Source organism: Bos javanicus, chromosome 9 (genome assembly GCF_032452875.1).
Source record: "Bos javanicus breed banteng chromosome 9, ARS-OSU_banteng_1.0, whole genome shotgun sequence".
Lineage (NCBI taxonomy): Eukaryota > Metazoa > Chordata > Mammalia > Artiodactyla > Bovidae > Bos > Bos javanicus.
Genome location: NC_083876.1, coordinates 83,968,252 through 83,982,942, shown reverse-complemented (window position 1 = coordinate 83,982,942; position 14,691 = coordinate 83,968,252). Strand labels below are relative to the sequence as shown.

The window sequence follows — 14,691 nt, the reverse complement described above, 5'->3', positions numbered from 1 at the left end:
GCACTGGGGATGAATGGGAAAAGGCCAGTTTCCTGTTTTTGAAGAACTCACAAAAGATGGGGAAAATACAGCTGCTCATTCATTCAGCCAGTATTCACTGTGTGCTCAGTCTGTGTCAGACACAGACTAAAGCCACACTGCACTAAATTGCAGGAACAAGAGCTTGAGCATACATACCTGCACCCTGAACTCAAGAAATTTCAATATTTATAGAATTAAAAACAATTAGCTGAGCCATAGAGTTGAATGAACCTAAAATATTTTTTGTTAGCATGTAAACAAATATTCATCTTTATTTATGCAGGGGCTTCCCTGGTGGCTCAGATGGTAAGGAATCCTCCTGCAATGCAGGGGATCTGGGTTCAGTGCATGGATTGGGAAGATCCCCTGGAGAAGGGAATGACTACCCACTCCAGTATTAAGGCCTCCATGGACAGAGGAGCCTGGCAGCCTACAGTCCATGGGGTTGCAAAGAGTCAGACACGATTGAATGACTTTAACTTCACTTATTTATGCAAGTTCATTTTATAAATGATTGAAAGAGCATACCTGGTGTTCTCGCTTTCATAAGTAATCTGACATATGTTCCTCTCCACATGGCTTGAATTTTAATTGCCGCTGCTACTTCCTCTGGAGAATACTCTTTATCGCTTGTTGGCACATTGTACTTAGCATCTACCCATTCCGCTAGAAAGAGAAAAACAAACTTTGGACTGAAAGTTAATCTAATCTCTACTTCAGTTTTCACTGCCTTTAACTTTTAAGGCCATCTGATGTGTCAAGTGCCACAATGATAGATTTGTTCTTATATTTAACATTGCCTTCTGCAGGTGGTTCCTTTTTAGAATATAAACATTCTGGAGAAGGGAAATAGTAAATATTGACACTTTAGTCAAATACTGTTGAATTCCTCTGTGAAAATAGCAAGAAGGATCTCTTAAAGTTGAAAAAAAGATGTTAAAATCATGGGAATAGAGCATTGGAAAAGGAAGAAATGAAGGTTTCTGAGATCAGAATATCTTCCCAGAATTCCTCAAGTTGTATTATATACATAGGTGACGGTCTGCTTTTTAAGGTCAGGAACAAATAAAACTGGGATATTCTGGGCTCCCCTGGAAATATGTGGAACAGGGGACCATGTCAGATCTTCGGAAACTTTTGAGCTTTCTCAGGGCAATGCTTGAACCCTACAACTGTCAATACTGAATTATTCTACCTACACCACAGAAATTTGGGTGCATTTTTCTCAAATTATGTATCCTAAATAAAGCTAGGAATTTCCTGGTCACATAAACACCTAAAATTAATGAGTACCTAAAGAAGCCTCTTCCAAAGAAGAATCGAGTAAATCCAAGTGCAAAACCACAGCACGGAATGCAAATTTGGTGTTGGGTGGAGGTTTTGTTATTTGAGCTTTTTTCATTAAACGCCATAAAGAAATATGAAAAACCTGAAAAAGATTAAATGTATTAGTATATTTTCTAAATCAAGAAAATACTCTTACCTAGTCAGAGAGGCTCTAAAAACCTTTCTATTTCTCAGATATACACACCATCTAACAGAAGACTCTTTGAAGACTCCCTCATCTGGTAAGAGACCAAATTTATTTAACATCTGATAAATTTTAACTTAATAAGATTTAATCAACACAATGTTTATAATATACATTCAACCAAAATTAATATTAAATTAATTGAGGTGATACAGTGTAAGATAAAAAATAATGTTCTTATGCCTAAGTGACTTAAATACCAGGTTTCTCTTATTCTGAGATGCCATGTATTGTAAGATACACTATTAATTCATGTGCTTCAAGAAAGAAAATATGCCACTCAAGATTTTTATCACTTTCCATCACTTGTGAGTATTTATTTCCTATTGAAAAATCTCTTTTAAATTTATTTAGGCATAACTTCATCATATATCACATTTAAACATATATGAAAAAATAAAATAAGCTACATATATTGATTAAGTATTCCAAAAACATATTCATACTCAGACTTCTACTCTTGCAAATCACTTTTTGCAAGCACTTAACATATGTGTTTTCTATACAGTTATATTCTTTGTGTTGTCAAGAGATGCACCATTGCCTCAAGAGCGTTCTTCTTTTGTCCCTGGATATTTTCTCAAGCCACTGACTCTCATTCAGGAAGTGTTGATGCCAATTCATTGTTTATTTCACCAAAGAGGACTGATGGAAGGTTTCTAGACTACAACCAGAACACATATTCCTTCTTTCAAGTTCTTTTTTTTCATGATTTTTATACAGAAATGTTGACAGATTCCACATATCCAATCACACTATTATTGGTGATGATAACCAACCACGGCACATTTCTGCTTGTTTACTTGTAGCTATTTACATGTTCACAGGGAGTAAAGCACTTGATGGATTAGGTAGGGCTGAAGTGAAATGAAGTGAAAGTCACTCAGTTGTGTCCGACTCTTTGCAACCCCATGGACTGTACAGTCCATGGAATTCTCCAGGCCAGAATACTGGAGTGGGTAGCTGTTCCCTTCTCCAGAGGATTGTCCCAACCCAGGGATTGAACCCAGTCTCCCACATTGCAGGCAGATCCTTTACCAACTGAGCCACCAGGGAAGGCCTAGGTAGGGCCCCCCTGGGTACTATTTGTGGTGACTTTCACCCAATTATACCTCTCCCTCTCCCTGAGCTCTTAGGAAGTCATTCTGATCTGAGGAAAACCCCTTTCCCTTCATGCACATGGTCACCCCAAATGCCCGGTGAATTTAGGATTCACTATGTGTAACAAATGGTGCCATCAAATCCTTTTACTTAAGGACTATTTACCATTTATCTTGAGAATATGTATGTAATGGACTCTATATGACGAACTATACAAAAGAGACATTTCCTTGGGTCTTTGCAATCTCTTTAGTAGATTGCCCTTGACGTGTATCACATTCTAGTTTAAGGTTTATGCAACGATTTCCTTTTCTTCTACCTTTGTGGAGTTTTTCTTGGTTTGAAGATTGTTCTTAATTATCTTTCCCCAACAACACCTTATGCTCAGTTAAAGTGGAATAACAGGGAAATTAAATTTCCAGTATAAATAATTTCTAATATAATTGTATCTTATATATTGTACATACTGTTTGCTTATATGAAATTAAAAATTGGCTGAGTGAAATGATTCTAGACAGAGACCATGCACCCTTCACAAAAGTTAACTCAAAATTAAAAAAAAAAAATAAACAGTAGACTGAAATGTACAATGTAAAAGAATAAAATTTCTAGAAGATAAGATAGGAGAATATCTAGATGACCTTGGGTAGGGCAGTGCCTTTATGTATTCATCACTAAAGCCATGACACTTAAGAGAAAGAGTTGATAAGCTAGACTTCACTAAAATTAAAACTTCTGCTTTGTAAAGAAAATGTCAAGAGAATGAGAAGACTTTGACTTCTCTAATGACTTCATAGACTGGGAAAAAATATTTGCAAAAAGAATACTTAAAAGGCAATGATAAGAAAACAAACAACCTGATTAAAAATGGGCCAAAGACTTTAACAGACACCTCACCAAAATAGATATACAGATGGCAAATAAGCATATCAAAAGATGTTTCACACTGTATGTCATCAGGGATATGCAGATTAAGATGACTTACCACTGGAACACTGACAACATCAAATTCTGACTAGAATATGGAATATCAGAAACTCTCAATCATTTTGATGGGAATGAAAAATGGTACAACCACTCTTGAAGAGTCTGATGATTTTTATAAAGCTAAACATACTCTTGTTATACGATCCAGCAATTACACTCCTTTGTATTTTCCCGAGGGGATTGAAAATGTATGTCCGCCCAAAAACTTGTACACAGTTGTTTACAGCCACTTCATTCATAAATGCCAAAACTTGGAACCAACAAAGATGTTCTTCAGTAAGTGAATAAATAAACTGTGCTATATTCAGACAATGGAATATTGTTCAGAACTAAGAAGAAATGGGGCTCCCCAGGTGGTGCTGGTGGTAAAGAACCCTCCTGCCAATGCAGGAGGCATAAGAGAAGTGGGTTCAGTCCCTGGTTGGGGAAGATCCCCTGGAGGAGGAAATGGCAACTCACTCCAGTATTCTTGCCTGGAGAGTCCCATGGACAGTGGAGCCTGGTGGGCTATAGTCATAGGGTCTCAGAGGTGGATATGACTGAAGCAACTTAGCACACAAGAAGAAATGACTTATGAAGTCATGAAAAGACAGGGAGGGAACTTAAATACCTATTTCTAAGTCAAAGAAGCCAATCTGGAAAGACTACATTATGACATTTTGGAAAAGGCAAAACTATGGAGACAATAAAGAGATCAGTGTGTGCCAGGGCTTGGGGGAGGGGAGGGATGAGTAGGCAGAACACTTAGGACTTTTAAAGCAGTGAAATTACTATGTATGATACTACAATGATAGATCTATGTCATTATACATTTGTCCAAGCCCATAGAATGTATGCCAAGAGTGAATTCTAATGTAAATTGCGGACTTTGGGCTCATCAGTTGTAAGAAATGTACAACTCATGGGGGATGCTGGTAAGTAATGGGGGAGGTGTGTGGTGGGTAGGGGATATATGGGAAGTCTCCATGCCTTCTGCCCAATTTTGTGATGAACCTGCAACTACTCCAAAAATTGTCCTTAATAAAACAAATTTTAACTGGGTATCCTGTGTTTTAATTTCTAACTCTAGCAACACCACTCCCCAGGGGCTATTTGACAATATCTGAAACCATTTTTAGTTGTCACAACTGGTGTTTGGAGGGTGTAGGCAAGCCATGACGCCACTGACAGTTCAGGACCACAACAAAAATCAACTGAAAGGTCGATAGTGAACAGGGGTGCCACTCTCTGTTTTGTATCCCTCCTTTAAGGCTTTCAGGAAAGGAGGATGGCAAAAGTAGGAAGTCAATAAATACCTGGAGTAATGGGCAAATTTGGCCTTGGAGTACAGAATGAAGCAGAACAAAGGCTCATAGAGTTTTTCCAAGAGAATGCACTGGTCATAGCAAACACCCTCTTTCAACAACACAATAGAAGACTCTACATATGAACATCACCAGATGGTCGACACCGAAATCAGATTGATTATATTCTTTGCAGCCAAAGATGGAAAAGCTCTGTACAGTCAGCAAAAACAAAACTGGGAGCTGACTGTGGCTCAGATCATGAAATCCTTATTGCCAAATTCAGACTTAAATTGAAGAAAGTCGGGAAACCATCTAAACCATTTAGGTTTGACCTAAATTGAATCCTTTACAACTATACAGTGGAAGTGACAAATAGATTCAAAGGTTAGAGTGTCTAAAGAATTACAGACGGAGGTTCATGATGTTGTAGAGGAGACAGGGATCAAGACCATTTCCCCAAGAAAAAGAAATGTAAAAATGCAAAAAGGTTGTCTGAGGAGGCCTTACAAACAGCTATGAAAAGAAGAGAAGTGAAAGGAAAAGAAGAAAAGGAAAGGTATACCCATTTGAATGCAGAGTTCCAAAGAATAGCAAGGAGAGATAAGAAAGCCTTCCTTAGTGATCACTGCAAAGAAATAGAGGAAAACAATAGAATGAGAAAGACTAAAGATCTCTTCAAGAAAATTAGAGATACCAAGGGAACTTTTTATGCAAAGATGGACACAATAAAGGACAGAAATGGTATGGACCTAACAGAAGCAGGAATACACAGAAGAAATATACAAAAAACATCTTAATGACCCAGATAATCACAGTGGTGTGATCACTCACTTAGAGCCAGACCTTCTGGAAGTCAAGTGGACCTTACAAAGCACCACTATGAACAGAGCTAGCGGAGGTGATGGAACTCCAGTTGAGCTATTTCAAATCTTAAAAGATGATGCTATGAAAGTGCTGCATTCAATATGCCAGCGAATTTGGAAAACTCAGCAGTGACCACAGGACTGGTCAAGGTCAGTTTTCATTCCAATCCAAAACAAAAGCAATGCCAAAGAATGTTAAATCACCGCATAATTGCACTCATCTTACATGCTAACAAAATAATGCTCAAAATTCTCCAAGCCAGGCTTCAACAGTATGTGAACTATGAAATTCCAGATGTTCAAGCTGGATTTAGAAAAGGCAGAGGAACCAGAGATCAAATTGCCAACATCCATTGGATCATCAAAAAAGCAAGAGAGCTTCAGAAAAACATCTACTTCTGCTTCATTGACTATCCGAAAGCCTTTGACTGTGTGGATCACAACAAATTGTGGAAAATTCTTCAAGAGATGGGAATACCAGACCACATGACCTGCTTCCTGAGAAATCTGTATGCTGGTCAGGAAGCAACAGATAGAACTGGACATGGAACAACAGACTGGTTCCAAATCAAGAAAGGAGTATGTCAAGGCTGTATATCATCATCCTGATTGTTTGACTTATATGCAGAGTACATCATGAGAAATGCTGGGCTGGATGAAGCACAAGTTGGAATCAAACATTGCCAGGAGAAATATCAATAACCTCAGATATGCAGATGACACCACCCTTATGGCAGAAAGTGAAGAAGAACTAAAAAGTGTCTTGAAGAAAGTGAAAGAGGAGAGTGAAAAAGTTAGCTTAAAACTCAACATTCAGAAAACTAAGATTATGGCATCTGGTCCCATCACTTCATGGGAAATAGATGGGGAAACAGTGGAAACAGTGGCTGACTTTATTTTGGGGGGCTCCAAAGTCACTGCAGATGGTGACTGCAGCCATGAAATTAAAGGACGCTTACTCCTTGGAAGAAAAGCTATGACCAACCTAGACAGCATACTAAAAAGCAGAGACATTACTTTGCCAACAAAGGTCTGCCTAGTCAAAGCTATGGTTTTTCCAGTGGTCATGTGAGAGTTGGACCATAATGAAAGCTGAACGCCGAAGAATTGATGCTTTTGAACTGTGGTGTTGGAGAAGACTCTTGAGAGTCCTTTGGACTCTTGCAAGGAGATCCAACCAGTCCATCCTAAAGGAGATCAGTCCTGAATGTTCATTGGAAGGACTGATGTTGAAGCTGAAATTCCAATCCTTTGGCCACCTTATGCAAAGAACTGACTCATTGGCAAAGACCCTGATTCTGGGAAAGATTGAACATGGAAGGAGAAGGGGACAACAGAGGATGAGATGGTTGGATGGCATCACTGACTCAATGGACATGAGCTTGAGTAAGCTCCAGGAGTTGGTGATGGACAGGGAGGCCTGGTGTGCTGCAATTCATGGGGTCGCAAAGAGCTGGACATGACTGAGCGACTGAACTGACTGAACTGAAAGCTAGGATGCTGCTTAGCCCCAAAAGTGTGAGGAAATATTGATACCTCGAGAGCATCCACCTATCAGTGGGGAAGAAGTTGGTGGATAAATAGTACAGTCACCTCATCCTTTAGTAGGACGTTTCTGAGGGATACCCTCCACAGTTCACCAGGATCCCCGGGAGGACTGAACCCCAGTAACCCACAGCAATCATTATCATATCCTTTAACAAATATGTTTTTCTTTCTCATTTCATTCTTCCTAGTCTCTCATTTCTGCTTGCTGTCATCACTTTCCAAGTTGTCTTCATCCAAAACATTCTCTCAGCTCTGATTTAGGGGATCTTATCTAATATGAGATATATTATTACAAATAGAACATATTCTTCTAGGAACTGTATAGCCTGAACATACTTACCCTGAAGTGCTGTGCAGTTAGTTCTTTATCCTGGAGGGGGATAGGGTAGTGAGCTGTTTGTAGATCCTTCAGGGCTGCAGAAAGTTTAGCCTTATCTTTGAAATTAGCAATCACATGTCCAACAGCTTTCAAAATTGTTAAAGCCTGCTCTGTAAATCGGTAGCTCTCCTGTGAAGACCAAGCATAGTACTCAGCTTCATTTTTGTTTATTTAGGTGTAATTAGTTTACAAAGATTTCATTTCTGTTAATATATTAAAAATCTGTTACGTGACTGACTCAACAGTTATTTATGGAGAATTTACTTGATCAAAGTATTTCACCAGGAGTCATGATCAGAGATATGTTAAACAAGGAACCTGATTCTTGCTCCTGTAGGAACACACAGAAAGAACACTAACCCCACTGGGGGCCATGGGCAATTTCTCCACAGTATTAATATCCAACCTTTGTTCTGAAGAACGTCTAGGAATTAGTCTGACAGCTGTGTGGTATCTGATGACTGAAGGGCAGAGAAGAGTTCAGGGAGAGAGCAATTAAAAAAGAAAAGAAAGAAGAGGCAAGAGGGTGAACTAGCATGTCTTCCTTCTGCTATAAATGCTGAAGAAACAATAAAGCAAGGAGGCGACAGGGATATCAGGAAGGGACTTATTTTTAAAGATGGAGAAAACCCTGAGGTGTTGCAGATGATGGAGAAATTGCAGAGCAGAGGGTGCTTACAGGCAGCCTGAAGAGGGTCATGCAGGAGGAGAACTTTGTAAAGTCTGCTTTTGCCCCTTTCCTTAGGGGCACTAACATCACTCCGCAGTTCCCTGTAGAAATTCTAAGGACTAGTCCAGCAGGAATAGCATGAGAATGGAGCGAGAAGCTGATGAAAACAGAGGCAATTGACTCGCCATATTAATGCATTTACTTCCCCCTGACCTTCTCCCAATCCCCTCAACGCTTTGGAAAAATGTCTTCTTAATAGTTTCTCCCTGAAATGAAACCATGACCCGAAAAGTCACCTGGTTAAGTGGTAGCATTGGGAGTGATCAAGAATGGCTCTGAGAAGCTTGAGTCTCTCTGCTTTTGAACCAATCTATAGCCCCCTTTCCTTCTTGATTAGAAGTGAAGACTACTGGGGCCCAAAAGTCAGCCCCAATAACTTTTATAAGATGGAGGATAATCACAGGAAAATACGAGTTCACAGACCCGAACAGTTAATTAGGGAATTAAATCACCTAAAGAAACAAACTGCTTCCATTTCCTGACTATTGTAAACAGTTTTGCTATGAACATTGGGGTGCATACATCTTTTTGAATATAAGCCCAGGACATATGTCCAGGAGCTGGATTGCTGGATCATATGGTAGTACTTTGCCAACAAAGGTTCATCTAGTCAAGGCTATGGTTTTTCCTGTGGTCATGTATGGATGTGAGAGTTGGACTGTGAAGAAGGCTGAGTGCCGAAGAATTGATGCTTTTGAACTGTGGTGTTGGAGAAGACTCTTGAGAGTCCCTTGGACTGCAAGGAGATCCAACCAGTCCATTCTGAAGGAGATCAGCTCTGGGATTTCTTTGGAAGGGATGATGCTAAAGCTGAAACTCCAATACTTTGGCCACCTCATTCGAAGAGCTGACTCACTGGAAAAGACTCTGATGCTGGGAGGGATTGAGGGCAGGAGGAGAAGCAGGCTAAGCAGGACAGAGGATGAGATGACTGGATGGCATCACTGACTCAATGGACTCTGGGAGTTGGTGATGGACAGGGAGGCCTGGAGTGCTGCAATTCATGGGGTCGCAAAGAGTCGGACTCAACTGAGCGACTGATCTGATCTGATGGTAGTCCTATTTTTAGTTTTTTAAGGGCTTCCCTCGTAGCTCAATTGGTGAAGAATCTGCCTGCAATGCAGGAGACACAGGTTCAATTCCTGAGTCAGGAAGATGCCCTGGAGAAGGAACTGGGAACCCATTCCAGTAGTCTTGCCTGGAGGATCCCATGGACAGAGGAGCCTGGCAGGCTACAGTCAATGGGGTCACAAGAGTTGGACATGAATTAGTGACTAAAGCACCACCACCATGGAACCTACATACTGTTGTTCTACATAGTAGCTGTATCAATTTACATTCTAACCAACTGTGTAGGAAGGTTTCCTTTTCTCCATACTCTCTCCAGTACTTATTTTTTGTAGATATTTTGATGGCCATTTTGACTTATGTGAGGTGGTACCTCATTGTGGTTTTGCTTTGCATTTCTCTAATAATTAACAATGTTGAGCATCTTTTAAAATACCTGTTAATCTTCTCAATGTCTTCTTTGAAGAAATGTCTATTGAGGTCTTCTGCCTATTTTTTATTAGGTTGCTTTTTAACATTGAGTTGTATGAGCTGTTTGTGTATTTTGGAAATTAACCCCTTGTCAGTCACATCATTAGCAAATATCTCCAATTCCATAGACTGTCTTTTCATTTTGTTGGTTTCTTTTGCTGTGCAAAAGCTTTTTCTTTTTTATTTTATTTTATGTTTAAACTTTACATAATTGTATTAGTTTTGCCAAATATCAAAATGCAAAAGCTTTTAAGTTCGATATGTGCACCCCAGTGTTCATAGCACTATATACAGCAGCCTAAATGTCCATCAGTCGATGCATGGATACAGAACTGGAATATTACTCAGCCATAAGAAGAATGAAAAGCTGCCATTTGCAGTAACATGGATGGGCCTACAGAATATCATAGTGATTAAGTACACAAATACTGTGTGATATCACACTTGGAATAAAATACATAAGTACAAATGGATCTATTTACAAAACTGAAACCTCATAGACATAGAAAACAAACTATGACTAACCAAAGGCAAACAGGTAGGGGAGGGAAAAATTAGGAGTGTGGGTTTAATGGATACACACTGCTACATATAAAATAGATAAGAAACAATGACTTACTATATAATACAGGGGACAATATTCAATATCTTCTAATTAGCCTATAATGGAATATAATCTGAAAAAATATATATTAAAACTGAAACACTTGGCGGAACAGCTGAAACTAACATGATACTGTAAATCAGTTCTACTTCAATTCAAAAAAATAAAAAAGAAACAAATTAGATAAGCCATACTATGTAAAAAAAATTTTTTTTTGTTTATTTGTTTGGTGTTTGAAGCAGAGAAAGGTTTATTTCAGGGCCACACAAGGAGGTGGTGGCTCATGCTCTAAAAATCCCCAAGTTTCCTGAAGTTTTTTTTTTTTTTAATATTATAATATCATTATGTGTGCTCAGTCACTCAGTCTTATCTGACTCTTTGAAGTCCCATGGATTGTATCTCAGCAGGCTCCTCTGTCCATGGAATTTTCCAGGCAAGAATACTGGTGTGGGGTGCCATTTCCTCCTCCAGGGGGTCTTCCCAACTTAGGGATCGAACCTGAGTCTCTTGTGTCTCTTACATTGGCAGGGGGATTCTTTACCACTTAAGCACATTTATTATTCATCTAAATCATATAATGTTGGCAGTTAAGTTGGCTGCCTTTATTTTATAGTTATCTTGAAGAATCGGACATGACTGAGTGACTAACACTTTCACTTTATGCAGTTTTATTTATACAGTTTCTTTTAGATAACACTGATTTATTCAGGTAAAAATAATTTTTTTAAAGAAGAGAAAAAACAAGAATTTAAAATAAGCAGGGTAAATCTAATTAAGGGTTTAAGGGACATAGACGGTGGGCTTGATGATCTTCCTTCTGTGTCTATTGAGCAGGAGTTAGGTCTGATGAGAGGTGATGCAGAAAGAGAAGGGGCAGCCATAGGGCATCCTTCAGGACCACTGCCTGGAGAGGGAAGAACGCATGACTGGAGCGTATCTGGGCCATGAAAACGTGAGCACGGAGTTGGTTTTGAGCCGTCCTGCTACTGCTCTGGACAAGTTTACTGATTGGCTAAGTGGATCTCATCTCACTAATATGAAGTTGTGATATATGGAGATAGATTAGAGGAGCAGGTAAAGCTGAATTATGCAGTAGAAAGGCCCTATAAATACTTGTCTCCCAAAATGCATATGCATGTGTCTGAAGATGTCCTTGAGAGGATGTCTAAACCAAGACAGGACCTGAAGGAAGATTTATTTATCTCTCTTTTCTTTCAGACTCTGTCAGAGCCAGTAGCTAGAAAAACCAAGAGGTTAAGAGCAGATGAAGAAATCACTGACCCTTTCGTGGATCCTCTCTCCCCGAATCCCAGAGTCCCTTCCTTAGGACAAAGAAGGAGGAAAGGAACATTTAAAATATCAAAAATTTAACCTGCATTGAAAAAGTCTGTACTGATCCTTTATGTTTCTCAAGGGAACAATAATATTGATACTATGGGATCTGCCTTAGGTGTTAATAGATGTGTAAGGGAATTCAACAGAGCAGAGGTGAGTAAATAAAATAAAATGAAATAAAATAATAATTATTTTTAAAATAAAATGATTTTATTTGTATCCCTACAGAATTAAGACTGCTTATTAACATGTCGTATTTGAGAATTTCTTACAGAATATACTTAGTAGTTTTAAAAAGTAAACAAATGAGTAAGCTGAATAAAAAAATAGAAATATTATTTAGTTAAAGATCTTTGAAACTAAAGCACACACACAAAAATCACAGTTGCTAACCAACTTACCGGCTCAAAGTTGGGTAGCACAACATCTTCATCCCCAATGACGAAGGTCACCATGCTGCAGATGTGTATGGCGTGGCCCACGGGGGAGTATGCAGTGAAGAGCAGCATGTGTCTCCTAAAGAGAGTGGACACTATATATAGATCGAGGGTCTCCTTTGTTGTAGTCCTTGCCTCTGTTAGCTTCTTGATGATACTTTGTGCTCAAATGAAGTCAAAGGTTAGTATGGGCTGAATTTTGTAACAGATGAGGTAATGACCGATGAATTTTTACTCTGAAAGAACCCTCAGAGAGCATGGAATCTATATTTCACTAATTATGTTGGATAAAAGCAGTCACACTAAATGACAAAGTTGCACATATTGGAGACATCTCCCATGCACTGCTGCTGCTGCTAAGTCGCTTCAGTCGTGTCCGACTCTGTGCGACCCCATAGATGGCAGCCCACCAGGCTTCCCCGTCCCTGGGATTCTCCAGGCAAGAACACTGGAGTGGGCTGCCATTTCCTTCTCCAATGCATGGAAGTGAAAAGTGACAGTGAAGTCGCTCAGTCGTGTCTGACTCCTAGTGACCCCATGGACTGCAGCCCACCAGGCTCCTCCGTCCATGGGATTTTCCAGGCAAGAGAACTGGAGTGGGGTGCCATTGCCTTCTCCGCCCATGCACTGCAGACATATTGCAAAAGACTGGTCCTGATTTTCACCTCACAACAGTAATAATTCACATTGGCCAAGTGCATTGTAGATTTCATAGTCATTTTCTCACAAATGCATAGCTTCATGTATGTTACTTATGTCTCTCCTACCAGGTTGTAGCACCATGGAGAGGACTGAGAGCATGTCTTAAAGCTTCCTGGTGGCTGCTTAGGTCCTTTTGGGGGGAAATGTAGATAGAAGTAGTAAATTGTGAAAGTGTTTAGCTGCTCAGTTGTATCCTACTCTTTGTGACCCCATGGACTGTAGTGTAGTCGGCCAGGCTCCTCTGTCCATCGAATTCTCCAGGCATGAATACTGGAGTGGTTTGCCATTCCCTTCTCCAGGGGATCTTCCTGACCCAGAGATTGGACCCAGGTCTCCTGCATTGCAGGCTGATTCTTTACTGTCTGAGCCACCAGGGAAGCCCAGATAAAAGTAGATTCTTTATCAGTTCCTCATCCTTGGTCATCTTGATGAATGAGCACTCAGACAGAATAATGATCTCTGGAAGAATCTTTCCATACTAGAGTTTTTAGGGGAGATGTGAAAAATATAGTATTTTTAAAATTCATTATTCCTCTAGGAATATTAGATGCTTGCCATAGATTATTTTAGCACTTTATCTTGTTGCTGGGTTTTGCTTTTTGAATAAGAGCCATAAATTTTCATTAATCACATAGAATATCATGATTGATCTTGGGAAATTCAGCAAAATATTTATCTTATCTGAAATATGAGGTAATATTTTGAACTTATCAAAAATCATGAAAACTTTTCAACTATATATATTTTCTTTAAAATGGAAAATGTGATGTGTTTAACCAATTGTATCTTAACTTAAAATAAAACTACAGGTAAAATTAAAAATAACTACAGGTAAAACTATAGATTTATAGAAAAAATGCTATTTTTCAGCCTGTTTTTAAATAAAATCATGGTCCTTATTAAGAACTATGGCATAATAAAACAAAAAGATCATTTTAATAAATTAATTTTAGGAAATACTGGGTTAAACACGTTTAAAATGTACTCTTTACTAAAGACGTTTCAGATTCTTTGACAATTACACATCTTCCAAAAGATACAGCATTTCTCCAGTTTATTCGTTCCCAGAATTATTTTTCTCAAGAATCATGATGATAGACCTATACTTTGTGAAATCACTGTAGGAAACAACATATTAGATTCCATATTGTTTCATTATCTAGTAGTCAAAAGTTTACAAGTCTTCAAATAATACTTAGTATGGGAAAAATAAAGTCACTGCATACCCAACAGGCAGGCGAACCACTGTAGCCTTGGTAGCATAGGTGTGAATTGTCACAACAAGATCACGTGGCCTCAGAGATTTCCAAGAAACTGTCTCAACTGTAAGTAGTCCAGGCTCTATGGGAGGGCTGTTCTTTGTTAAAGCTTTAGGAAAAGTTAAAAAAATTATATATATATATATAAAATTTGATTGTTGGCCATCACTAGTACTGCTTTTTTATCAGTATGACATTAATAATATAATTATAATGATATTAACAACAACCAACAATTAGACATATTCTGAAAATGCTCATAAAACATTAGAAATTATGCTGGGTAAATAGTTACGGGAAATAATACTCGAGAGGAAGAAAGGCCTCTGGTCCTATTCCTACTTTTCTCCTCGTAGTCATTCCCCCAGC

General features: G+C 38.8%; 1 protein-coding gene across 3 annotated transcripts in view; it reads right to left on the bottom strand.

Moving 5' to 3' along the window:
- The window catches only part of ADGB (androglobin), a 203,825-nt gene that overhangs the window by 66,781 nt on the left and 122,353 nt on the right, over positions 1-14,691 (bottom strand). For all 3 annotated transcript variants that reach the window (XR_009738581.1, XM_061428240.1, XM_061428239.1), the window contains exons 18-22: positions 14,290-14,431; positions 12,326-12,440; positions 7,678-7,845; positions 1,315-1,450; positions 550-687 (exon numbers count right to left, since the gene is read on the bottom strand). Coding sequence is in view for 2 of the 3 variants with exons in the window: in XM_061428240.1 (XP_061284224.1) it covers positions 550-687; positions 1,315-1,450; positions 7,678-7,845; positions 12,326-12,440; positions 14,290-14,431 (699 nt within the window). In the remaining variant the exon portion in view is untranslated. The remainder of the gene's footprint in view (positions 1-549; positions 688-1,314; positions 1,451-7,677; positions 7,846-12,325; positions 12,441-14,289; positions 14,432-14,691) is intronic.